At 43.2% G+C, this 27,682-nt stretch overlaps 1 protein-coding gene across 1 annotated transcript in view; it reads right to left on the bottom strand.

Moving 5' to 3' along the window:
• Positions 1-27,682, bottom strand: part of BPIFB2 (BPI fold containing family B member 2) — a 43,990-nt gene that overhangs the window by 11,560 nt on the left and 4,748 nt on the right. Inside the window, exons 3-10 of the mRNA XM_077459032.1 lie at positions 26,019-26,151; positions 22,752-22,856; positions 20,413-20,559; positions 17,224-17,284; positions 15,444-15,504; positions 9,206-9,297; positions 6,980-7,165; positions 5,508-5,561 (exon numbers count right to left, since the gene is read on the bottom strand). Coding sequence (XP_077315158.1) covers positions 5,508-5,561; positions 6,980-7,165; positions 9,206-9,297; positions 15,444-15,504; positions 17,224-17,284; positions 20,413-20,559; positions 22,752-22,856; positions 26,019-26,151 — 839 coding nt within the window. The remainder of the gene's footprint in view (positions 1-5,507; positions 5,562-6,979; positions 7,166-9,205; positions 9,298-15,443; positions 15,505-17,223; positions 17,285-20,412; positions 20,560-22,751; positions 22,857-26,018; positions 26,152-27,682) is intronic.

The following is a 27,682-nucleotide window of genomic DNA, read 5'->3' as shown; positions in this document are numbered from 1 at the left end:
AAAATAACAAGCATGTTATACTTATTTGCTCTGTGTAGTGGTATTGCACAGAGTGGCCCCGATCCTCCTCTTTTGGGTCCTCAGCGGCGATATTGGCTTCTCATCTTCTTTTTAGGACTACCATAGCCAGCCGCTGGCTATGGTGAGCGCGTAGTCTGCATGCTCCTGACCTGTGTGTCTATGGAGTCATGCTCCGTAGAACAGCAGGACTTAGGCCCGCCCTGCACTTCTTCCTCACTGCATCAAATTGACAGCAGCAAGAGCCAATGGTTTCTGCTGCTCGAATGCTGTGTAAAGAGGAAAAGAGGGAAGAATAGAGATGCAGCTGTGCACAGCACTGATCTCCTCTCCCCTCTCTTCCCCTTCACACAGGGATGGGGGGCACAGCGAAACTGAAAAAGTTTTTTACATTAATACAAACAATGCATAAAAGCAAAAAACGTTTTTAGGTTTAGTAACACTTTAAAATGTACCCTCAACAATTACCCTTCCTCAGCTAAACTAAACATTTAACATAACTATAAACATGAACCCTTTTAACCAATTCAGCCCCGGAAGGATTTACCCCCTTACTGACCAGGCCCTTTTTTGCGATATGACACTGACAATATGACAAAATTAACTGACAATTACGTGGTTGTGCTGTACCCAAATACAATTTATGGCCTTTATTTCCCATAAATAGAGCTTTCTTTTGGTGTATTTGATAACATCTGCGGTTTTTATTTTTTTGCACTATAAACAAAAAAGAGGAGGGACATTTTTTACTTTGTTCTATAAAACATTTCCAAAAAAAATGTAAAAAACTAAATTATTCATCAATTTAGGCCAATATGTATTCTGTTACATATTTTTGGTTAAAAAAATCCAAATAAGAGTATATTGATGGCTTTGTGCAAAAGTTATCGCATCTACAAAATAGGGGATAGATTTATGGCATTTTTGTCATTCGTTTTTTTACTAGTAATGGTGGCGATTCGTGATTTTTAGCAGGACTGCGACATTGCGGCGGACAGATCGGACACCTAATGGACATTTTTGGCACTTTTTTGGGAACCAGTGACATTATTACAGTAATCAGTGCTACACATATGCACTGACATTGCACTAATGGCACTGAAAGGGAAGGGGTTAACATCAGGGGTGATCAAGAGGTTAAATGTGTTCCCTGTTTGTAATTACTAACTGTATGGCGGAAGGGCTCACAGCAGAAAGACAGGATCTGTGTGATCTCCCCTGTCAGAATGGAAATCTGCCCTGTTTACACAGAAAGACAACACGAAAGTGAATGCACGAGCCAATGTACACCTACGGCGATTTGGGCAGCCGAAGTGGTTAAAGTGTCACTAAATCCACAACAATAAAATCAGTCTGTATATGCAGTAAAGCATGCTAGTTATACTCACTGTGGAACCTAAGGGGTTAATCCTCTGTATTATGTAAAAAGTATGTGTCATCCTGTCTTCTCTGATCCTCCACTTCTTCCATAGTCCTCAATCCATCTCCTGATAGTACAGAGCTTTGAGGGCACTCTGCACATGCTCAGTTTGGTGTGTATTGCTAGAGAGTTTTTTTTCGTTTGTTTGGGTGCATGTGTCCAGACAGAGGGTCAGTAAGTGTGAAGCCTTACAGGACAGTCAGAGGAGAATGAAAACTCCTCCTACAAGCTTTAACCAGTGTTCTGCCGGACACTAATAAAAGTCACAAGACTGCTATATACTGCTGTTTTAAATATATTAAATCTATATTTACTGCTCTTTAAACCCTACTATTTTACTGTTGCTTATGGCAAATTTGTAACATCGATTAAATATTTCTTGCACTGTTTTTCTATTCTCTTCATTTCAAATTTTTGTATAGGCATAACTTTGTTTTACCTTAATATGTTCTCTGTATTAATCACTTAAAGACCATGTATATACGTCAGCAGGGTGGCTTTATTTATTCTCAAAATCATGAACCCGTACGTCATTTCCTGCAATAGAAACCTTGGGAATGCCCATTGGACAGAGGGGGAGCCAATCAGTGGGTCTGGTGGACCCAATGTCCGCCGGCCACCTATGATCATTCTCCAGAGAGGCAGAACGGTGCTCTGCATATGTAAACAAGGTAGATCGCCGTTCTGACAGGGGAGGACATAGAGATCTTCCTTTCCTGCCAAGCAGGAACACGGATCTCTGTGTCCACCCAGTCAGTCCATCCCCCAAACAGTTAGCAAGCACTCCCTAGGGACACATTTAACCCTTTGATCACCCCTGGTGTTAACCTCTTCCCTACCAGTGTCATTAGTACAGTGACAGTGCATATGTTTTAGCACTGATCACTGTATTAGGGTCCCCAAAAAGTGTCTCTTAGGCCGCGTACACACGCGGGGACTGTTCGCCCAACTTTGTCCGTCAAACAGTTTCAGCAAACAGTCCGCTCAAAATTAGCATGGACGGACATGGCCACACACGACGAACGAACAGTTTGCTGAAACCGTGCGCGATGACGTGAACGGCACGTACGACGGGACGGAAAATACGACGTCCTATACACTGCATTATAACTTTCGGCGTGTAAATCCTTTCTGAGCATGCGCGGAACTTAGTTTGACGAACAAGCCTACACACGAGGGGACTGTTCGCTGAAACAAAGTTTCAGCGGACAGTTTTTCGGAATTTCCGAAAAACCTTGTTCAGCGGACTGTTCGCTGAAACTGTCCGCTGAAAGCCCACACACGAGCGGACTGTCCGCCGAAACACTGTTCAGCGGACAAAGTTGGGCGAACAGTCCCCGCGTGTGTACGCGGCCTTAGTCTCTGATTTGTCCGCTGCAATGTCGCAGTCCCACTATAAGTCGCTGATCTCTGTCATTACTAGTAAAAAATAATATTAAATAAGAATTCCATAACAATATCCTAGAGTTTGTAGATGCTATAATTTTTGCACAAACCAAATCAATATACATTTACTGAGATTTTTTTTTACCAAAAATATTTAGCAGAATACATATTGGCCTAAATTGATGAAGAAATTAGATTTTTTTTTTTTTTTTTATTGGATGTGTTTTATAGCACAAAGTAAAAAAATATTGTTTTGTTTTCTTTGAAACTGTTTTTTTTTTTTTTTGGGTTATAGCACAAAAAATTAAAATGGCAGAGGTGATCAAATACCACCAAAAGAAAACTTTATTTGTGGGAAAAAAGGGCATAAATTTTATGTGTGTACAGCGTCGCACAACCATGCAATTGTCAGTAAGGCCTCATTCTCACAAGGCGGATCAGCTCAGGTCTGTCTGCCAGCTCAGCAGGAGATCTCTCCGTTGATCTCCGCTGAGCCAGCGGATGACAGGTCCGTCGCTGCTCACTGAGTGGGGAGGGGCCTGTCAGGGCGCCATTGTTTCCTATGGAGGGATCGGACGAAAACGGACAGCATGTCCGTTTTCATCAGACCTCATCCGATCCGATCTGCCAGGACGGATGTGAGCATATCGATATACGTCTGATTTTAGTGGATCGGATTGGATGTTAGTGGACATGGTAACCGCTGACATCCATTGCTCCATAGATCTGCATGGAGCATCCGTTCAGGTCCTCCGAAAAAACTGACAGGCGGACCTGAACGGTCCGTTTGAGTGAAAGGGGCCTAAAAGTAACGCAGTTCCAATGGCCTGGTCATTGTAAACCTTCTTTTTTTTTTTTCTTTTTCATTTCATTTCCTTTTCCTCTCTATCTCCCCCACTTCCCTTGCTTTCCTCCTTGTTCTCTGTGCCTCGCTGACTGAGGTTCCGTACACACCTCCTGCATGTCTGTCTTCCCTTGCCATGTCCTCTCTCTACCCCTCCACCCCTTTGTTTTTATTTTTATTTTTTTGAGGGTTTTTGTTGTGTTTTTGGTTCTGTTTGGATTTGGTGGATGTGGTTTGGCTGGTTTTATATATTGTATAGAATATAACCTACCGTATTTATCGGCGTTTAACACACGCCTGCGTATAACACGCACCCCAAGTTTAGGAGGGAATTTAAAAGAAAAAAACTTTTAGGAGGGATGTTTAAGAAAAAAAACTTACATTTAAATGCCCACCAATGCAGCCTTATCAGTGTCATTTGCAGCCTTCCATTGCAGCCTTGTCAGTCACTTGCAGCCTTGTCTGTGGCTTTGCCATTTAAAAATGGCGCAGCCGAGATACAGAGCGGATGTCCTGTGTATCTCGGCGGCGCTCGGTAGTTCTCGGTGGCTTTCGGCTATTTTCAGCCACACTCGGCTGTTCTCGGGTATTTTCAGCTTTCCGAAAGCCGCTGAGAGCGGCCGAAAATACCCCGAAGCCGCAGAGAGCGGCAGAAAGGATTAAAAATAGTGGGGGATCAGCGTATAACACGCACCTCCAATTTTCCCCTGATTTTAGGGGGAAAAACGTGCGTATTATACGCCGATAAATACAGTATATAAATAGGAAAAGTGATCTAAGATAGAAAAGTAAGGAAGTAAGGATGGAAGTATATATATATATATATATATATATATATATATATATATATATATATATATATATATATATATATATATATATATATATATATATATATATATATATATATATATATATATATATATATATATATATATATAATAGTTTTCTCTCTCTCAGCTATTTTTTTTTATATATATAGAATTGTGTGGTTTGTTATAAATGAAAAAATGTAATAAAATTGGATTATAAAAAAAAAAAAAAAACCTTTCCGGAGCTAAAGTGGTTAAATAAAATAAGCGTAAAACTACCTTCTGCAACAATTTATAGTTTCTGTGCTTAGTTTGATTGGTTTTACTATAGAAAACTATTTTAACTGATGACAGAGTTAACCGAATCTACCTAATCGCTATGGCATGCTGACAGGGCCATCTTTAACATTGATTGGACCCTGGGCAAACATTTTCTTGCCCCCCCTCCCCCCCTGCAATTTCCCTCTCCACCTGCTCTGAGACATATAATAAATAGCTGCTAGACTTAAAATCAGTTTACTGTATCAGATCAGGAAGCAATTGCGATTGGTTGCCAGCGGTTACGGATTATCATTACTGCTTACTGACTGGTTGCTAGAGGTTACAGCACACATTACGGCTCACTGATTAGTTGCTAGAGGTTACAGCACATCATCTCCTCGCTGCAGGGGAGCATGATATACATATGAATGCCGCCTTTATTTACATATCAATGCCAGTTATTTACATGTAAGCACATGGTCTGCAGGTGAAGTCATCTGTAAACAACAATAGTGCAGAGCTGGGCAGCATTAGTACCAGCACTTCACACTGAGATATCGGGACACAGCACAGGACTAAAACTTCAAAGGACAAGAGAATTTAAACTGGGATAGTTGGCAAGTATGAGGCAGCTGCTTTGGGCCCCACAACAATGACAGGGCCCAGGTCAGCTGCCCCTTTTGCCCTTCCTTAAAGACGACCCTGCATGCTGGAGAAGTAGTATTTAATGTGATATATATATATATATATATAAACCAGTACATACCTCTGGAATGTGGGAACCCAGTGCAGATGTTGTCAGGTAGTTCCTAACAGAAACCTAGAAGCAAGATAAATCAATGTGATATGTTAATTGGTTTGGAATATGTAGAGAAGAAAGCCAGTAAAACATATGAATAATGATATGGGTGAAAATAGCATTGTGGATAACGCATCATCCCACAATATAAAGGGCAATTCTAATTTCATGGACAAAACCAAGAAACAATAGGACAGGAGATGAACCTGCTATACCTTGCTACGAGGGTAAAGAAATATTCTACTCCCATGAACTTTTCTCTTTTGCTCCATTTCGGTCTGTTAAATATGTGATTTTTTGGGGTTTTTTTTTTTTGCTCCCTGTTGATCCTAACAGAATATCTTGTGAGCTTCCTTCCTTCCTTCTGCCTCCATTGACAATTTTCAGGTACATTTTTTTCCCGTTCTCTCCGTGGACCACAAACAAGTCCCCCTTATGTCATGTAGAAAAGGAGAGGGAAAGGTCTTCTAAACATATCTTGCCCCAGGGTAATAACAACTCTCCTCCATAGATAAAGTGCCTAAGCGCTGCCAATGTAAGACAAGAATTGTGCACTGAGCGCACCACTGTCAACGTCGATACGCCGCGAGTGGCGGCTCCCATGCGCATGCACGGGAGTGACGTCATCGCGGCTTCGCTGAATGACAGCGGCGGGGCAGCGAGACCCACCGAGAAGATGGATGCGCCGGACTACAGGGGACAGCGGTGACTTCGCTGGCTCCTGTGTCAGGTAAGTGACACATACTGTAATGGACTACTATGCGATGCATAGTAGTCCATTATGCTTTACCTTTGCAGGGAATCAAAGAGGAAGTAAACCCTGATGGGTTTACTTCCTCTTTAATTTGCTTCCTCCCAAAATCCTACAACTATATGTATTTTGGAAGTGATGATGCCATGTTTGGGTGGAACACTTCAAAGTTTTCTAAGGCCGCGTACACACGCGCGGACTGTTCGCCCAACTTTGTCCGCTGAACAGTGTTTGGGCGGACAGTCCGCTCGTGTGTGGGCTTTCAGCGGACAGTTTCAGCGGACAGTTTGACGAACAAGGTTTTTCGGAAATTCCGTAAAACTGTCCGCTGAAACCTTGTTTCAGCGAACAGTCCGCCCGTGTGTAGGCTTGTTCGTCAAACTAAGTTCCGCGCATGCTCAGAAAGGATTTACACGCCGAAAGTTATAATGCAGTGTATAGGACGTCGTATTTTTCGTCCCGTCGTACGTGCCGTTCACGTCATCGCGCACGGTTTCAGCAAACTGTTCGTTCGTCGTGTGTGGCCATGTCCGTCCATGCTAATTGTGAGCGGACTGTTTGCCGAAACTGTTGGACGGACAAAGTTGGGCGAACAGTCCGCCCGTGTGTACGCGGCCTAACGATTGAACCTGTTTGTGAATAAAGCAAAGGGCATTTTACCAGAAAAAAGAGTTGACCATAGACTTACAGAAGTTGATGGGATATCCAGGTTAAAGCCCCCAGAAATCTGAAAAGCTGTAAACATGGAGATGAAAAAATCCTCTGAGAGGCCGAGGTTGACCATGGCATCTTTATTACCAGCATTAGGAGGAAGAGTGAAGTCTTTGGCACCATTTGGTATTTCAACAACCTTCTTATCCACTTCGTATTCCACCTAAAGGAAAAATCAGTTTACATCTTATAAATAGAGTTGCTTCTCAAAATTAAAACAACACACTGCAATTATATATATTTGATGTATAATGAAAGATTTTGACTAATATTAAGTCCAGCCAAACCTTTTTTTTGTGGGGAAGGATTTGAATTTTTGTAAAATGTTTACTGCTATTCAGAGACACAAGTTTCACCACACAAAAAGTGCAGGTAACTCTGACAGCAACATATACTGTTTTTTTTAGTACAGTACAGGAACGCTAAAATCCTTTTTTAACCTATTATTGATGTAGATTTTACCCCATTTCCTGTCTAGTAAAACTAGAGAACCAACTCAGCAAACAAAAAAAAATGCACCTCTACACTTTTTCCAACACAGCGCAGAACAAGATAGGTGTGCTGCTTCGATGGTCGGACGGGAGAGCCCACTAAGGCTTCTAGGAACACAATGAGAGGAATTGCTCTTGTTCTTCCTACTGTGTGACATCAGAAACCGAACGTGATGAGGATTTCGTCACTTCCTGTTTTGGTTCCTTTGTTTACAAGTTGTTTCCGGCTTGTGTAGTATCAGATCCTACAGATCTTGGTTTGATCTGCTGCTTTGGCGGTCAGAGGAGAGATCTGGAGTTTAATAGACCTCAGATCTCTCCTTAACCACTCCAGTACCAGACACTTTGCCCCCTTCTTCAGTTTTTAATTTTTGCAAACGGAAAATAAAACCCGACAATTTTGAAAAAAAAACCCTGATAGGCGAGACTGATGGCACTGATAGGTGGCACTGATGGGCACTGATAGGCGGCACTGATAGGTGGCACTGGATACGCAGCACTGATGAGGAGCTACTGACAGGCATTACCGAGTGGCACTGATGGGGCACTAACAGGCGCTACTCACGGGGCACTGATTGGCACTTTCTTGGGCATTGATTTGCACTGTTGTGGACACCGATCTGCACTTTTATGGGCACTGACAGGCTTTATAGAGGGGAACAGGCTGGCAGATGATGGGCACTGATTGGCAGCTGATGGGCACCTTTTGATGGGGGCTGTTCTAATAATCAATGTGCTGATTATAAGCACTGACTCCCACTTTGACAGGGACAGCCACCGATCGGCTCTCCCTGTCAGCGTGAACCGAGGAAAGCTGTTTACCGGAACTTCCTGGTTCACATGAGGATCAGCTGTGATTGGTCACAGCTGATCACATGGTATGAAGCCTCTGTCAGAGGCTTCATACCATGATCGGAGTTGCAGTGTGTCAGACTGACACACCATAACTCCGATCACCGTGCAGCGTGCTCCGTCGGATCTGTTATCTTGATGACTTCATATGACATCAGGATTGCTCGGGCCCCATACATGTGTATGGGCTTACCCCCCTAATGGCGGCCCTGCCCACACACATATGTACACAGTGATCGTACCACACATGTGAGCAGGGCAGGACTTAGGGTGGTGGGGGCCCCTGGGCTTGAGTCACTTTCGGGCCCTACCTTCTATACATTACTGTATTTATCGGCGTATAACACGTGCCAGCGTATAACACACACCCCAAGTTTAGGAGGGAATTTTAAGGAAAAAACTTACATTTAAATGCCCATTCATCTGCAACCTTGTGTCATTGTAGCCTTGTCATTGCAGTCTTCAAGTTTAAAAATGGCACTGCCAAGATACAGAGTCCTGTGTATCTCGGCGGCTCTCGGGTCTTCTCGCAGTCCCGAGCGGAGCTGAGAGTGGTCGAGTGTACTCGGTTCGACTCACAGTCATGCCCATTCACTGTGTTATGTCCATAATAGGGCGGGACTGGGCATGACTGTGAGCGGAGCCGAGCCAAGTACACTCGGGTATGTATCTTGGCGGGGCCCCCTATTGGGCGGGGCCCATGGGCTTGAGCCCAGTCAAGCCCAATGGTAAGTCCTGCCCTGCATGTGAGGTATCACCATGAACGTGCGAGGCAGAGCAATAGTTCTAGGGCCAGATCTTGTGTGTAACTCTAAACTGGTAACATGTAAAGGCTTTTTAGGCGTTGCCTATGAACTTACATTCATAATCACATCCATGTAGTCTCCTGACACCACTGGAGCACTGGGCATTGTGTATTGTAAGCCACGGTTTCCACCAATAATGGACCCACCTTTGAAATAGAACAAAGAAAGATGTATGCTGTACTTTATACATTTAACATATTTGTATCTGTGTGTGTGTATATGAGTATTGGATGTTGGCCATAGGGGTCTCTTAATGCGATTATGGGGATCTCACAGAAAAAGTTTTTTAACGAGACAGAGGACCACAATTATAATTCCTTATTCATTAACAGCACTTTGATAAACAGACACCCTATTGGTTGTTTGCAAGTATATATATATATATATATATATATATGTATATATATATATATATATATATATATATATATATATATATATATATATATATATAATACATTTATACTGCCTTCCTGTATACATCAATTCAGCTATTACTGTATATTGCTGGGAAAGTATGGAAATCATCACGTATCATGGATTTGTCAAGTCCTTTGGTGACCTCTACTGGTTTAATAGGTTAAAAGAAAGATCAGTACAGGTCACCAAAATCATTCCAGTGCACATTGTGGCTGAATAGAGGCTTATAAAGCCCATGTATGGTGACATTATTCCAACACAAACATGATGATCTTATTATGCTCTGTTTATGATAATGCCATAATATAGGTACATTTACAGGACCAGAATAAAGTTGTGTACTTTACATAACATGAGTGTAAAAAAAAAACAATACAAGAGAACAGTAGTAGGAAATGTATCTGAATTCTACTTTTATACCCAGATATTTAGTGGGGTACCTAGCTCCTGGGGTGGATCATTTTGAACACCCCCCTTCTCTCTAAATCACAGTTAATTTTAGAGATGATCATGCAAATAATAATCAACCAATGTGATTTTCTATGACAGGGGTAGTCAGTTTGTGTCCCGGTTCTGGCGAGCCTTTTGTGCACAGTTGGGAATTCAGCTTTCTCCTCTGCATATCACCTGCAGTCTAATGGGGTGAGCCAACCAGTCCTCGGAGCAATTTCTACGTTGCTATATTACTGACCATCATAACAACTGGTAAGACCTATTACCGTGGGGCAGCGTTTGTTCACAACAGTGCCTTGAATCCTGCTTCCCGATTGTCCCCGTTTATAGTTATTTTGTTGTGGTTTGCAACCTTCCATGTTGCCTGACTCATTTGTTCCACAGAGTTTTCCTGCTTTAGAGGAGCATCTCCGTGGTCTTTGTTCCACTTGGGCACAAGTCCAGGAGGCTTTGCGACATGCTAATGATAGATACAGACTCCATGCTGACCCCAGACGCCTGCCTGTGCCTTCCTACCAGGTTGGGGACTGGGTCTGGCTCTCATTTCGCAACCTCTGACTTTGCATTCCCTCACTGAAGTTCGCACGTCGGTTTATTGGGCCTTTCCGTATTCTTCACAGGATTAACCCAGTGGCTTACGCATTAGACCTTCCTTCTAACATGCGCATTTCAAATGGTTTTCATGTCTCCTTATTAAAAGCTTTGGTCTGCAACCACTTTACCACCTTTGTGCCACGTCCTCACCCTGTACAGGTTGAGAACCCTGAGGAGTATGAAGGAACAAGTAGTATGGAGGAACGAGTAGGAAGCTACAGTCTATTATTGATTCCTGTAGGTTCCGTGGACGCATACAGTACCTGTTACATTGGAAAGGGTATGGTGCGGAGGATCGCTCTTGGGTCTTATCCTCCGACATACATGCCCCTGTCCTCCTCTGTGATTTCCATAGACGCTTTCCGCTCAAGCCTGGTGGTCCTCCGAGGGGGAAGCGTTATTGAGGAGTGGGTACTGTCAGGGCTGGGCTCAGCCCTTACTTCTCTGAGCTGGCCACTCAGCTGTTGTCTAATTGCCAGCTCCTATCTGTCCACAGTTACTCAAATATTGATGATATCCTGCTTGTCAGTCCTGCCTACTTAGGCCGTCCATCCCAGAGGATCTCTGCCTTCACCTTGGTCAACATCACAGAGACTATGTCCTGCATTCCTGTTAAAGACTTGCTTGGCTGACATCTCTTCTGGCTCCGGACCCTGCTTGCTGTTTTACCACGCTCATCTCCGGCTCCCTAACATTTGGCTTATCTGATTATCTGTTCCAGTTCCTGAACTCTGGCTATGTTTTGACTATGTTTTTTCTATTTACTTTTATTATTAAACAAGTGGTATTTAACTGTACTTCTGTTTCAATCTGATTTCATGGTTTCTGACACTCCCTCACGCCTGTATATATGTCAGCCCCCCTTCACTCCTGTATATATGTCAGCCCCCCCCCCCCCTCACTAATGTATATATGTCAGCCCCCCTCACTCCAGTATATATGTCAGCCCCCCTTCACTCCTGTATATATGTCAGCCCCCCCTCACTAATGTATATATGTCAGCCCCCCTCACTCCAGTATATATGTCAGCCCCCCTTCACTCCTGTATATATGTCAGCCCCCCCCTCACTAATGTATATATGTCAGCCCCCCTCACTCCAGTATATATGTCAGCCACCCCTCACTCCTGTATATATGTTAGCCCCCTTCACTCCTGTATATATGTCAGCCCCCCTCACTCCTGTATATATGTCAGCCCCCCTCACTCCTGTATATATGTCAGCCACCCCTCACTCCTGTATATATGTTAGCCCCCTTCACTCCTGAATATATGTCAGCCCCCCTCACTCCTGTATATATGTCAGCCACACCTCACTCCTGTATATATGTTAGCCCCCTTCACTCCTGTATATATGTCAGCCCCCCCTCACTCCTGTATATATGTCAGCCACCCCTCACTCCTGTATATATGTTAGCCCCCTTCACTCCTGTATATATGTCAGCCCCCCTCACTCCTGTATATATGTCAGCCCCCCTCACTCCTGTATATATGTCAGCCACCCCTCACTCCTGTATATATGTTAGCCTCCTTCACTCCTGTATATATGTCAGCCCCCCTCACTCCTGTATATATTTCAACCACCCCTCACTCCTGTATATATGTTAGCCCCCTTCACTCCTGTATATATGTCAGCCCCCCTCACTCCTGTATATATGTCAGCCACCCCTCACTACTGTATATATGTTAGCCCCCTTCACTCCTGTATATATGTCAGCCACCCCTCACTCCTGTAGATATGTCAGCCCCCCCTCACTAATGTATATATGTCAGCCCCCTTCACTCCTGTATATATGTGAGCCCCCTCACTACTGTATATATGTCAGCCCCAGTTCTGGCCCCTCTCTATACACAAACAGCCCTTCTCCCTTTCCTTCACAGCCCCTACTTGTAAAGAAAGTCTTCCTACCTAGTCCCAGCTCTTATTTTCACAAAGCTGACACATGTTGTGAGACACAGAGGAGCTGCAGCCGATCACACTACATAACACAGTACAGGCAGCACCAGGGCCGGCGCTACCACTAGGCGAAGTAGGCAGCCGCCAAGGGCGCACTACCACCTAGGGCGCAACTACGGCCTCTGCCCAGTGTGAGCTCCTCTTCTGCTCTCTCGCCCCCCCTGTGGTGTTCCACCGGCGCCACCAATCCCCCATGTTTCCCGCTGAGCGCCCCACCGTACTCATCTCACAGCGCCGCTCCGGGACTCCTTTGCTCCAGCCTGTCCCTCTGGAGCGGCGCTGTGTGTCTGTGTGAGTGCAGCGGAGGGGCGGGGCTCGGCGGAGATGGGAGCTTCAAGAGGTCGGTCAGCTGACCTCCTGCCCGGCGGGGACATCATGGAGCGGGGTTGACGGCGCTGGCCTGGTCCCGGCGGGGATATGATGGAGGCGGAGCGGATGGATGGCGCTGGTGTGGCCCCGGCGGAGCGGGTGGACGGCGCTGGTGTGGCCCCGGCGGAGCGGATGGACGGCGCTGGTGTGGCCCCGGCGGAGCGGATGGATGGCGCTGGCGTGGCCCCGGCGGAGCGGGTGGACAGCGCTGGCAGTGCGGAGGAGTCGGAGAGGCCCGGAGGGATGATGGTCGCTGAAGGCAGCATCAAAGAGCAGAGGTAAGGAGGAGGATGGATCCATTGAGCTGTATGGAGGGGGTTTGTGTGTGAGTAATGCAGGAAGTAGGAGTCAGGTAGGTCAGTGTGATGTGTGTCAGTGTCATGCCAGTGTGGTGTGTCTGTGTATGTGTCATGTCAGTGTAATGTGTCTGTGTATGTGTCATGTCAGTGTGGTGTGTCTGTGTATGTGTCATGTCAGTGTGATGTGTCTGTGTATGTGTCATGTCAGTGTAATGTGTCTGTGTATGTGTCATGTCAGTGTGGTGTGTCTGTGTATGTGTCATGTCAGTGTGATGTGTCTGTGTATGTGTCATGTCAGTGTGGTGTGTCTGTGTATGTGTCATGTCAGTGTGATGTGTCTGTGTATGTGTCATGTCAGTGTGATGTGTCTGTGTATGTGTCATGTCAGTGTAATGTGTCTGTGTATGTGTCATGTCAGTGTAATGTGTCTGTGTATGTGTCATGTCAGTGTGGTGTGTCTGTGTATGTGTCATGTCAGTGTGATGTGTCAGTGTATGTGCCATGTCAGTGTAATATGTCAGTGTATGTGTCATGTCAATGTAATGTGTCTGTGTATGTGTCATGTCAGTGTGATGTGTCAGTGTATGTGTCATGTCAGTGTGATGTGTCTGTGTATGTGTCATGTCAGTGTGGTGTGTCTGTGTATGTGTCATGTCAGTGTGATGTGTCTGTGTATGTGTCATGCCAGTGTGATGTGTCAGTGTATGTGTCGTGTCAGTGTAATGTGTCATGTCAGTGTGATGTGTCTGTGTATGTGTCATGTCAGTGTGATGTGTCTGTGTATGTGTCATGTCAGTGTGATGTGTCTGTGTATGTGTCATGTCAGTGTGATGTGTCTGTGTATGTGTCATGTCAGTGTGATGTGTCAGTGTATGTGTCATGCCAGTGTGATGTGTCTGCGTATGTGTCATGCCAGTGTGATGTGTCAGTGTATGTGTCATGCCAGTGTGATGTGTCAGTGTATGTGTCATGCCAGTGTGATGTGTCAGTGTATGTGTCGTGTCAGTGTATGTGTCGTGTCAGTGTATGTGCCGTGTCAGTGTAATGTGTCAGTGTATGTGTATGTGTCATGTCAGTGTATGCGTCAGTGTATGCGTCAGTGCCATTGTATGTGTCAGGGTATGTGTTTTCAGGGTATGTGTTTTCAGGGTATGTGTTTTTAGTGTAGGTGTCAGCGTGATGGTCAGTGTAGGTGTCAGCGTGATGGTCACTGTAGGTGTCAGCGTGATGGTCAGTGTAGGTGTCAGCGTGATGGTCAGTGTAGGTGTCAGCGTGATGGTCACTGTAGGTGTCAGCGTGATGGTCAGTGTAGGTGTCAGCGTGATGGTCAGTGTAGGTGTCAGCGTGATGGTCAGTGTAATTGGCAGTGTAGGTGCCAGGTGGGTCGGTGTAATTATCAGGTGGGTCAGTGTAGGGGTCAGTGTGATGTGAGTAGTGCAGGAAGTAGGAGTCAGGTGGATTAGTTTATGTGTCAGGGGGTCAGTGTAGGGGTCAGACAGGTCATGTGTAGCAAGGGCAGGGTAAGGTGGAGTCATGGGCGCAGCCGGGGGGGGGGGGGGGGGGCGGCAAAATTTGGTTTTCGCCTAGGGTGTCAACGATCCTTGCACCAGCCCTGGGCAGCACACACGAGAGGTGGACATACAGATAGTAGCCAGAGGTGACAGTAATAAGCTTGATGTCTGAGCTCAATGACACAGAGCAGCAGAAGCTGGAGAGTTCATTTCTGTAGTGCAAAAAATGCCTCCTCTTCACCCGCTCCTGCCTTCTCCTGGCCTGGACAGGCCCTTTAGGACCCTGGGCACCTTACAATTGTATTGTCTGTCCCTCTGATGGCGGCCCTGTATATGCTCCTTGCTAAAGAACCTTATTTTTTATCAAGTTGTTATGGGTAAAGTTTTGCTTTTAAGCAGAACTAACTCCATTGATTTTCCAAAACACAAGTTACATTCGAGGCATGCCATGAGGATGGAACCAATAATGCTAGTATGCCCACTGCCTTATCTTACCATTGGTTCATTACTGTTATTTCTGCTGTATTCTAAGCCGCATGGAATAGTAGCTAAAAATATGATATTTTATCAAAACAGCAAGGAGCAAGAGTAGAAACAGAATATATGCAAAAAATAAATAAATACATAAGTAAAGGCGTCCTGGACCATTTTTCAGTTAGTATTGCTCTTAGTGCTAGTGGCTATTGCTTACCAACCAACATGCCCAGATTTGCATTAAATCCCAGGAAAACGTTGGATACCGATACACAAAGCTGTGAGGAAAAAACAGAAATCTTTATTACATTTGATTTTGGAGTAGTTAAAGGAAAGATTAGTTGTAACTGTTAAAATGACCATAGCAGGTGTGCAGACCAGGATTTTTCACCTATTTACTCCCTGAGCAACAAGTTTGGGTGGACTAACCCTTTAAATGACAATTCATAAATAAGTTACCATACATACTCACCTCTCTACAGTAGCGTTCCAGTTGTTGTAGCTGTCCGACTCTAATGCCCCGTACACACGATCGGACTTTCCGCCAACAACACCGTGGATTTTTGTTCGAAGGATGTTGGCTCAAACTTGTCTTGCATACACACGGTCATACAAATGTTGGCCAACAACTACGAACGTGGTAACGCGGTGAAGTACAAGACATACGGCGAGCCAGGGAAAAGGAAATTCAATAGCCAGTGCGGCTCCTTCTGCTTAATTCCGAGCATGCCTGAACGTTTGTCTGTCGGACTTATGTACACACGATCGGAAATTCCAACAACAAAGTGTTGTTGGTGGAAAATTTGAGAACCTGCTATCAAACATTTGTTGGCGGAATGTTTGATGGAGCATACACATGGTCGGACTTTCCGACAACAAGCTCACATCCAACATTTCCCGTCGGAAAATCTGACCGTGTGTACACAGCATAAGAAAAAAAAACATAATGATCATATGACAGCTCTTGGCCTCTGTTTCTAGTGGCACCTCTTGGGATTTCCTACTTCCTTTAATTTACTGGCTGTAGCAATAAAGAAGAGAGAGGTGGGTGCTGCTGGCTCTGGCTCTCAGCTGCATGCTGGGAGGCAGAGCTAGCTGTCAAACAGACAGTGGAGGTAGATCGCGACAGTATTGTCAGGGTATTTTTAGGCTCTGCCCCATCAGCCACTGTTGAGCAATAGCCCACTATCGACTGACCTTAGGGTACAGGAGTACATTAGTAAATATACTTGTGTAATCAAAAAGGGAAGCGTAGCCCAAAAAAAATTGAAGGTGCTTTTACACTGATGCTGTGTTGTTTTCCTGCAGCACAGGGGCAACACAGTGTACTCACAGTTTTCATGCAGGTTAGCTGCATTTTGCCATAGACTTCTATTATGTACTGCAGTTTGGATGCGCTTTCTGATGCATCACATCAGTGTGAATCGCCCTTAAAGAGGAGTTCCACCCAGAAATTGAACTTTTGCGGATCGGATTCCTTCCGCCCTCAGGGGGGAGTGGATACCTGAAAAAATTCAGGTATTTGCTCTCACTTCCAGGCAAAGATCGCCACAGTCTGTGCAGCGAACTAAGGAATGACCCCCCCCCCCCCCCCCACCTTCTGGGAGACACACAGGTCCCAGAAGACACCAGGGACCATTCAGAAAGCACAGAGCGACTTGCACATGAGCAGTAGGAAACAAGGCTTCACTTCCTGTTTCCCTTAGTAAAGATGCCAGCGCCTGCACCTGGAGCCAGGGGATGGGTTGGATTCGGCTGCTGACATCGTGGGCTCACAGGACAGGTTAGTGTCCTTGTATTAAAAGTCAGCAGCTACAGTATTTGTAGCTGCTGATTTTTAATTTTTTTTCCCAGGCGGAACTCCGCTTTAAGTTGTTATTTTGGCTACACACCAACACATGAAAACATTTTTTTTTTTTATTTAAACTTCTGTTGTTTATTGCATTTTTACAACACTATTCAACAAAACAAATCAACACATCTTAGCATGCACTTACCATTTCACTAAGGACAGCTTCAATATGACCTTTTATTATATTCGTTAATGTAGAAAGCATACTGGAGAAAAGTAAAAATATGTCAGTAAAACATTTTAAGTAACATAATAAGTAGCAAGTAATGTTGAAGTAGACCAAAGTCCATCATGTTCAAAAAAAAAATCTGCTTCTAATACTAGTGATAAAAAAATAAGACAAATTAAAAGATTAAGGAGGAGATTTACTGAAACTGGTGCACACAGAATCTGGTGCAGCTGTGCATAGTAACCAATCAGCTTCTAGGTTTTATTGTCAAAGCCTAAGCCCCTGTACACACGGTCGGAGATTTCGACAACCAAATCCGTCGGATCTTGTCCGTCGGATTTTGCCCATCGGATCTAGTCCGAAACTGTTGCATACACACGGTCAGACCAAGTTGTCGAAAAATCCGATCATTCAGAACGTGATGACGTAATTTCGTTATGATGGGACTACGTTCAGGCTAGTAGCCAATAGCTTTGATGTAGGAATTTGATCTGATCATGCGTGGCACTTGGTCCGATCAAAATTCTCTACACATGATCGGAGTATGTCCGATCGAACCAGTTGGTCGGAAAATATTTCCAACAAGTTGGAAAATTGGGTCCGACGGATATTCCGACGGAATTAGTCCGATGCATACCACACACAGTCGAATTATCCGACAACACGGTCCGATAGGACACATTCCGATGGATTCTCCAACCGTGTGTACTTGTCAGGCTTGACTTGTCAGGCAACTTAGCTGCCGGACAAGTAGCTTCCCGTTCTATACAACACAAGTCGCTCCGACTTAGAAAAAGGTTCCTGTACGACTTTGGGGGCGACTTGAGGCGAGTTGCATTGACTTCTATACAGAAGTCATTTTGCAAGTCGCCGCAGCGGTCGTGTCCAGGTCGCCTGAGGCAGCCGCGCTGTAAGTCGTGCTGCCTCAGTGTGAACCAGTCCTAATTGAACAAGCTGAAGTTAGAAGCTGATTGGTTACTATGCACAGCTGCACCAGATTCTGTGTGCACCAGTTTTAGTAAATCTCCCCCTAAGTATTTGTACTTTCTATCTCATTGCTAAAAAGCAGGTTCCCAGTCAATCTTTTTACATATCTATGTGATGGATTTTTACTTGGAAAAACGTAAAAAAAAATGCAATTTTCCCTTAGTGATTATGCTGCTTCCTTGCATTGCTGTGTGCTTGCAGAGCTGAGTAATAGCCACACCCCTTAGCACAAGGACCTTCTCTGGAACTTGTATTGCAGAAAGGGGAAGGTGTATGTTTGAGCTGATCTGTGTTAATTACTGAGAGCACAAGGTCTTTTTGATGCCTATTAAAGTGGTTGTAAAGCCAGACATTTTTTTCTTATCTTAATGCATTCTATGCATTAAGATAAAAACCCTTTTGTGTGCAGCAGCCCCACTCAGCCCCCTGGATACTTACCTGAGCCTCCTCTCTATCTAGCCATTTCTACTAGTGTCTCAGCCATCTGGGACTCTCCCCCCTGAATAGCTGATACACAGCAGCGGCGCTATTGGTCCCTGTTGCTGTCAATCAAACTCAGTTAGCCAATCAGGAGAGACAGGGGAGGAGGCTGAACCTCAGCGCCGTGTCCGAATGGATACACAGAGCTGCAGCTGCACTCAGGTGCCCCCATAGGAAGCTGCTTGCTGTGGGGGCACACAACAGGAGGAAGGAGCCAGGAGCTCCAGCCAGGGACCTAAGAAGAGGAGGATCTGGGCTGCCCTGTGCAAAACCACTGCACAGGGCAGGTAAGTATAAGATTTTTTTTATTTTAATAGAAAAAAGCAAGACCTTACAATCACTTTAAGGTCTTTTTTTTAGACGCATGTCACAATTGCTGTAAGAAGAAAATGGAGGAAAGATTAAATGATTATTGGTACAAAGACAGTCTGACTGCATATCTATTTCTTTGACTTCATTTGGGATTGAAAATAAGCTGAGCTGAGCTGGAAAGCATTCCCTGGTCTGTCTGTGCTGCCAATTTAACAGGCACAGGCTTATTTCCAACTAGAAAAGCATAAATGTATTTCCGTACCAGTAATTTACAGATAGTATAGCTAGTTGGGCTCTTGATGAGTGCCGACTATGCCTGCCTTTCTATCCACCTCCTTCCATTTATAGAAGATGTACTATAGAGTCTATGAATGAAATGTGATCTATGAATAGAGAATGGGTGGCTGAATAAAAAGTCTGCCTCCTCCATTCAAAGATCATTTTTCATTCATAGAAGTTATAGTACAGTTTCTATGAATGGAGGAGACGGACAGAAAGGGCGGGCATAGTCAGCACTTATGACGGGTGCGTATGTGAGGTCCCTCAGCTTAATTAACCTACAGTGAAAGAGTTTGGCAGCAGGGCTAGGGGGGATCGGAGGAAGAAGCGTTAAACTAAAGCTAAATCTAGTGCAAAGGACTCTTTTTTCTTTTGTTCTTTTTTTTGCAAAAACTCTGAAGTTGAAAGGTAAAAATAGTGCATAAATGCACACTTGCAAAACAATGTGCCTTGCGGCTATTTCATAGGGTCTCCTAGCTGTTGTTTAGGCTCAGTGCAGGGCCTTAGATCTTCTAATGCCGAGTACACACGGCTGGACTTTTCGTCGGACTGAACTCCGAAGGACTTTTCGACAGAGTTCTGACGGAGTTCCACCGAAACGGACTTGTCTACACACAATCACACCAAAGTCCGATGGATTCGACCGTTATGACGCATGACCGGACTAGAATAAGGAAGTTCATAGCCAGTAGCTAATAGCTACCCAAGCATCGGTTTTCGTCCGTCGGACTAGCATACAGACAAATTTTTCGACCGGACTCGAGTCCCTCGGAAAGATTTGAAACATGTTCTAAATCTAAAGTCCATCTGATTTTTCGACAGCAAAGGTCCGATGAAGCCCACACACGATTGAATCGACGGATTTGTTCTGTCGGACCTTTGCTGTCGAAAAGACCGGGCGCGTGTACATGGCATAAGGCCTCTTGGCATCAGCTCTGCTGGCTGAACAGCTCAGAAGTCATAGGCTTTCCACATATCCTTCTTCGTATATAAATAGTTTGCACTTCTTACATCTATTTTAAGGTAAAATTGTGACTGAAACAGAATATTTTATATATAGACAATGACAAAAAAAAAGTGTAAAATCTATCATAATAACATTCATACCCAAGGGGTCCCGTCACTCTTATTCCTCCCAGCACAGACTTGCAAGCTGAAACACTGAGTATAGGAATACCTCTTTCTGTCCTGGTGACTCTAAGATCTGCAAGAACACCGGCTTCTGCTTTGATATCAATTTTTCCAACAAGGAGTCTAGAAAAAGATATACATGTGAAATATGTGTGTCTTTACAAATATACAGTCTCTTTAAATCCTTGAAAAACAGGAGTCACAAGCTTAAAAAAACATGATGTTTGCTTCAGCAGCCCAGGCCAATGTGACCTTATCACAATTCATAGGTGAACAAGTGACCATTATCAATAAACAACATTTTCCATGACATGGGCAAATTTCATAAACGATAAAGAAAATTTTAACCCAAGTTGATAAATCATAAGAATAATCTGAACTATTCTATTCCCAAATTCCAAGATCAATCCCAGATACCTAACTATAGCCATATCCTAAAACTCTAAAGCTCAACACAATTGAGAACGGGATGCAAAAATGTGTACATTCATGTCTTGACTTGTATTGTGTTGTCTTTAACGAGTCCTTAAAGTGCATGTTTTAGTGAAGGTTTAACTTCCCTATTGTGTTATTTTTCCCCCCTTTGGGTTAGTATTCTATTCACTTCCTGTCCTGACACAACAGGAACTGACAGAAAATGCTTGAAAAGTGAATAGACTTTCAATCTTAAGAGTTACCATAGGAAATATTGAAGGATTTAATACTGGGATGATGGCTGTAGGTGCAGGCATCATCCCTTATACCCATGGACATCCTATGCGCAGCAAGTAGTTACACAGGTACACGCATACACAGTAGAAGTTAATGAAACCACTTAAAATAAAGGTAATTTCATTACTCTAGAAAATATGGAATGTGGATGAATGTTTGCTCTGGAAGTTCCACTATAGGTGAATAATCAGCTCTGACAGTGGTGCACTCCTAAGCTCCACACCGGATCAGCTAGTAGTAGTTGTTAATATTCAAATAGACTTGTTTGGTAATGTTAAAGAGGATTTGTAGCTTCTCCGAGCAACTTCTTTAATTCCAATGAGTGTCAAGAAGACACCACAGCATTTTATCCACACAGGTAGCACAGACATTTTAATCCCATCACCATAAAATGTGTAGATATTGAGTGTTAAGAAAAGAGAGACTATTTACAACATGACCATTTATAACATGGCCTTATCAGGAGTCTTTTGAAGAACCCATCTAATTAAGGCTTATGCTGTTTTGATTGCAACAAAAGTTAACTTTTGTTAAATGAACTAATTTCCATCAGATTAAATACCGTATGGTCAGCTTTAAGTGGGGTACACACTAATGTCCCGTACAGACAATCAGACATCGATCGGACATTCTGACAACAAAATCCGTGGATTTTTTCCGACAGATGTTGGCTCAACTTGTCTTGCATTTACATGATCACACAAAGTTGGTCGGAAATTGCGAACATCAAGAACGCAGTCACTTACAACACATACGACGAGCCGAGAAAAATGAAGTTCAATAGCCAGTGCGGCTCTTCTGCTTGATTCTGAGCATGCGTGGAACTTTGTGCTTCGGAAATTGTGTACACACAATCGGAATTTCCGACAACGGATTTTGTTGTTGGAAAATTTGAGATCCAGATCTCAAATTTTGTGTGTCAGAAATTCCAATGGAAAATGTCCGATGGAGCCTACACATGGTTGGAATTTCCAACAGAAAGCTCCCATCGAGCATTTTCCATCTGAAAATCCGACCGTGTGTACGGGGCATAATAGCTTTGGTCAGAGACATTGTACCAACCATGCAAGGTTAGTTCAACGATCTCCCCCACTGGACACCCCCCCCTCCAAGAACACTCCGATCAGCACTTTCTGCCATTGTCTGAGAGCGTTGTTTGGGAGTCGTCGGCTGCTGGCTTTCCAGCATGCACGTCCGACAGAAGCCGGCCAAACTGCTGGCTTCTGTCGGACAGACTGACATACACATGGGCAGAATGTTGGCTGTTTTTTTTTAAATCTGCAAATGTCTCACGACATTCTGCCTGTGTGTGCGGGGCTTTAAATAAATTCTCAACATTATGGGCAGAAAGAAAAAAAATTGACCATTTCCTACTTTATCCAAAATTCAAAAAATACATTTGACTATAGATATACTTTAATGTTGTTTAGAGAAAGGAAATTATATCTAACTGAATTGTTCAATACATACAAAATAAAGAAATATATTTTCCTCCTAACTTAATGTTTATCTGTAAGGTGTAAACATATATTAATATGGTATAAAATATATTTTTTACATTATTAATAATGCTTAATAATTAATAATTAGTAACAATAACTTACACTCTCCCACTGATCTGAAAACTGGTATCTATAGAAACTTGAACACCAACATTGGGCATCATTTTCACATTGAGCTCAGGCAGTTTGACCTCCAGGATTTCTACCCTGTATTTGTAAAAAACAAATCATTTATATTAGATAAACATAATTTTTAGTAATATCAACTAGGCCATAACACACAAATAAAAATCTTATCAGTAGTAGAATTTTGTACCATGTTAGTCATTGAATAATGCAGAAACATTGGAGTTTAAGTGATACCCTTTATCGGCTAACTGCAGTTACGAAAGATGCAAGCTTTTAGGATAGTTCAATACCCCCTTGTTAAATTGCATACATTTCTGAAAAATGAATCTGGGACTCACATATTTATACACAGGGGCAAAGAAAAATATGCTTTAGCAAAATACAATCATTTTTCTTGACACGCTTTAGTGATAAAGGCTACTGGAAAAGAATAGAGATCATCAGGTTGATTTACTAAAAGCAAATAGACTGTTAGCCACTTGCCAACTGCTGCACGCTGATATACATCGGCACAATGGCAGCAGTGGGCAAATAGGCGTACCTGTATGTCTCCTTTAATTGGTGGGGCTAGTGGACGCACACACACCCACTGCGTACAGAGTGACCATGCCCACGGGTCCCGTGGACTCAATGTCCGCTGGGCGCCCGCGATCATGTCACAGAGCGGAAGAACGGGGAGATGCAACAAGGCATTTCCCCCTTCTGCCTAGTGACATGACAGGGATCTACTGCTCCCTGTCATCGGGAACAGTGATCGCTGTCATGTCAGTGGTAGCCCACCTTCCCCCACAGTTAGAATCACTCTCTAGGACACACTTAACCCCTTGATCGCCCCCTAGTGGGTAACCCCTTCCCTGCGTGTGTCATTTACACAGTAATCAGTGCATTTTTATAGCACTGATCACTGTATAAATGACAATGGTCCCAAAATAGTGTCAAAAGTGTCCAATGTGTTCGCCATAATGTCGCAGTCACGATAAAAATCGCAGATCGCCGCCATTACTAATAAGAAAAAAAAAATCTTTCCCCTATTTTGTAGACGCTATAACTTTTGTACAAACCAATCAATATACGCTTATTGTGATCTTTTTTACCAAAAATATGTAGAAGAATACATATCGGCCTAAACTTTGGTAAAGAAAAGTTATTTTTTATATATATATTTTTGGGAGATATTTATTATAGCAAAAAGTTAAAAATATTGCTTTTTTTTCAAAAATGTATTTGTTTATAGCGCAAAAAATAAAAAACACAGAGGTGATAAAATACCACCAAAATAAAACTCTATTTGTGGGAAAAAGAAGACGTCAATTTTGTTTTGGTGTAACGTCGCATGGCAGCACAATTGTCAGTTAAAGCGACGCAAAAAGTGCCCTGGTCAGGAAGGGGGTCAAATCTTCCGGGGCTGAAGTGGTTAACTTCACAAGGGATTGAGATTTATCCACAGTTTGCAAAATGAATGAAATTTCACTACAATTACCAAGCTCTGAGGAAAAGAGCCCAATGCTGAAGGAACCCCTAGCAACCTCTGGAGGAACCCTGGTTGAGAATCACTGGCATAGACCTTGAGAACAGAGAGCAGGTATGAAGCCTCTACACTCTACAATATACTGCTATGCTGACCTGCAGTGAGGGGAAAAAAGGTTTTGATCCCCTGCTGATTTTGTACGTTTGGCCACTGACAAAGAAATGATCAGTCTATAATTTTAATGGTAGGTTTACTTTAACAGTGAGAGACAGAATAACAACAAAAAATATCCAGGAAAATGCATTTCAAAAATGTATGAATTAATTTGCATTTTAATGGGTGAAATAAGTATTTGACCCCTCTGCAAAACATGACTTAGTACTTGGTGGCAAAACCCTTGTTGGCAAATAGACGTTTCTTGTAGTTGACCACCAAGTTTGCACACACCTCTTTGCAGATTCTCTCCAAGTCATTAAGGTTTTGAGACTGACATTTGGTAACTCGAACCTTTAGCTTTCTCCACATATTTTCTATGGGATTAAGGTCTGGAGACTGGCTAGACCACTCCAGGACCTTAATTTGCTTCTTCTTGAGCTACTCCCTTGTTGCCTTAACCATGTGTTTTGGGTCATTGTCATGCTGGAGTACCCATCCACGACCCATTTTCAATGCCCTGGCTGAGCGAAGGAGGTTCTTTCCTGAATGCAGTATATCTTGCATTCTCTAGAAATCAGTAGATCTAACCAATTTTTTATTTTTTTTGCTTTACATAAAAAAGGGAATAGTTAACCTCCTTGTTTTTATTTAATCATTTTTGTATTTAATGGAATTTGCCATGAAGATTAAGGTCCGGTTCACACTGAGGCAGCACGACTTGCAGCTCGACTGCCTCAGGTGACCTGGACACGACCGCTGCGGCGACTTGCAAAATGACTTCTGTATAGAAGTCAATGCAAGTCGTCTCAAGTCGCCCCCAAAGTCATACAGGAACCTTTTTCTAAGTCGGAGCGACTTGTGTCACTCCGATTAGAACGGTTCCATTGTACAGAACGGGATGCTACTTGTCAGGCGGCTAAATCGCTTGACAAGTCGTCCCAGTGGGAATCGACCCTAAGGAATGTGGTGAAGTTTCACTTTGCAAAGAATACCCAAACATGCATAGAAAATAAAAAACAGCACTTTTTCTTGCAGATGATTGGATAAAAAAATCAGCAGAACTTACCACATTCACTATGCTCTTTGGAAAATTCCCTTGCAAAGTGCAACCTGCGTTGCAAATTGAACATTCTATTTGCCTTTAATAAATTAGCCACATTTTTTTCAACAGGCACACAGACAGTAATTCAAATCTTTATCTACTCTAGCCAAAATTAAATAATGATACAATTTAAGATTTGTAATATCTATCCTGTGCTACCCCTATGTAGGGATTCCAAATCTTTAGAATATTTTAGGTAAAAAAGTGGTCTACTTTGTGGCTCAAAATCAGAACTATATTTTTTCAGTCATTTATCAAATAATCAAATGTAGTGATATTTTGTGATATTATATTCTGCAAGGGAATGGTGCTCAGAAAGTTTTCAAAGTTTTACACAACCATAAAATGAGAACATTCATTTTTTTAATTTCAGCTATCGCTCACTTTTGTCCTACTTATTTAACAATGTGTGGTATGCAAAAATAATTCTAACACAAAATGGGGATAAGCTTTAGTCCTAAGTAAATACATTCATAAATGGACAATATTGCCTTACAAAAAACAATGTACATACCCAGCAAGCTTGACAACATTGTCCACAAGACCCAATCCTAGACCAAGGATACCTCTGTTTCCTCCATTAATAACGGTAGGAATAGGAATGATTCCAAAAGCCTTTTGGAGAGGTCTTTTTTGGGTCTGGCAAGCTGCATAAAGAAAAAGTTGATAGAACAAATCAAGGTAAACCTTTACCAAGAGAAATGGGGGGCTGTCATTGCAAATCTGATTCTGAAAACAGTTTCCTGGCTGGTGAACCTCTGAATTAAATTCAGTCATTGACCTAGAGCAAGTATGTGGATCAAGAGAGTTTGCCCTTGTACACACGGTCGGAGATTCCGACAACCAAATCCGTCGGATCTTGTCCGAAACTGTTGCATACACACGGGCGGACAAAGTTGTCGGAAAATCCAATCTTTCAGAACGTGATGACGTTATTTCGTTACGATGGGACTACATTCAGGCTAGTAGCCAATAGCTTTGATGTAGGAATTTGATCTGAGCATGCGTGGCACTTTGTCCGATCGGAATTCTCTATACATGATCGGAGTATGTCTGATCTGAGCATTTTGTCGGAAAATATTTCCGGCAAGTTGGAAATTTTGGTCCGACGGATATTCCGATGGAAACAGTCCGATGCAGACCACACACAGCCGGAATATCCGACAAAACGCTCTGATCGGACACATTCAGTCGGAATCTCCGACCGCGTGTACAAGGGCTTAGAGTAAAGTCAGAAATCCTTATCTGAATACTTGAATACCTAAAAATACCTAATTTTTATGGGTAAGGGACAGCATTTAATTCACTTTCCTTCCTCCTATGTGAGAGTATTAGTACTTGCCAATGGACCACTCAGGCACCCATAGCTGTCACATGGGCTTAAAGTCCTGCAGACCAAATGGAGCAACAAAGGAAAGGTAAGAGAACCTGGTGTGGCTGGCATTAAACAAAGTGGACAGAGCAGTGGCATTCAACTTACTAGTTATAGGAGGTCTCATATGTGACCCCTGTCTGATGTCACAAAAGGCTGCATGTTATATAATATAATCGGTAGACATGGGCGCCGTCAAAAATTTTGTTTCGTTTCGTTCCGTTTTGTATTAAAAAAATGAGTATTTCGTAATTTGTGTATGAAATTCAATTCGGATTTGTACGAAATACGAATTTTCGTTAGATTTGTAAACTTTTAGCCTTTAGTTTCGTTAACTTTTTGTAAAAAATAACGAATGTTCGTTACAATGAATTTATCATTTGGGGGGGGTTCCCACCATCCCTGTGCTGAGTTCCCGAGTGTACACCCGCTGTGCCCATTATGAGGGGTTTCCACCATCCCTGTGCTGTGTTGACTGCTGACTTCCTCTGATTGGTGAACAAAACACCAGTCACGTTTCCGTTGTAACGGAATTTGGATCTGAAAATTCTAAAATTGGTTAATGAAATTTCGTATTTCTCATAAAATTCGTAAGCATGGAAACTCCCATAGGGTTCCCACCCTCCCTGTGCTGAGTTCCCAGGTCTGTACACCTGCTGTGTCCATTATGAGGGGTTCCCACCATCCCTGTGCTGTGCTGACTTTCTGGGGTTTTAACTTTTAGGTTTGTTAACTTTTCGTAGCACTTACGAATTTTCGTTATGATGAATTTATCATTATGAGGGGTTCCCACCATCCCTGTGCTG

This window comes from Lithobates pipiens, unplaced genomic scaffold (assembly GCF_037356315.1).
Source record: "Lithobates pipiens isolate NorthernLeopardFrog02 unplaced genomic scaffold, aLitPip1_a1.2 Scaffold_28, whole genome shotgun sequence".
In the NCBI taxonomy this organism is placed as follows: Eukaryota; Metazoa; Chordata; class Amphibia; order Anura; family Ranidae; genus Lithobates; species Lithobates pipiens.
Note: the sequence above shows the minus strand (reverse complement) of the source record. Positions and strands in the feature narration are given on the sequence as shown.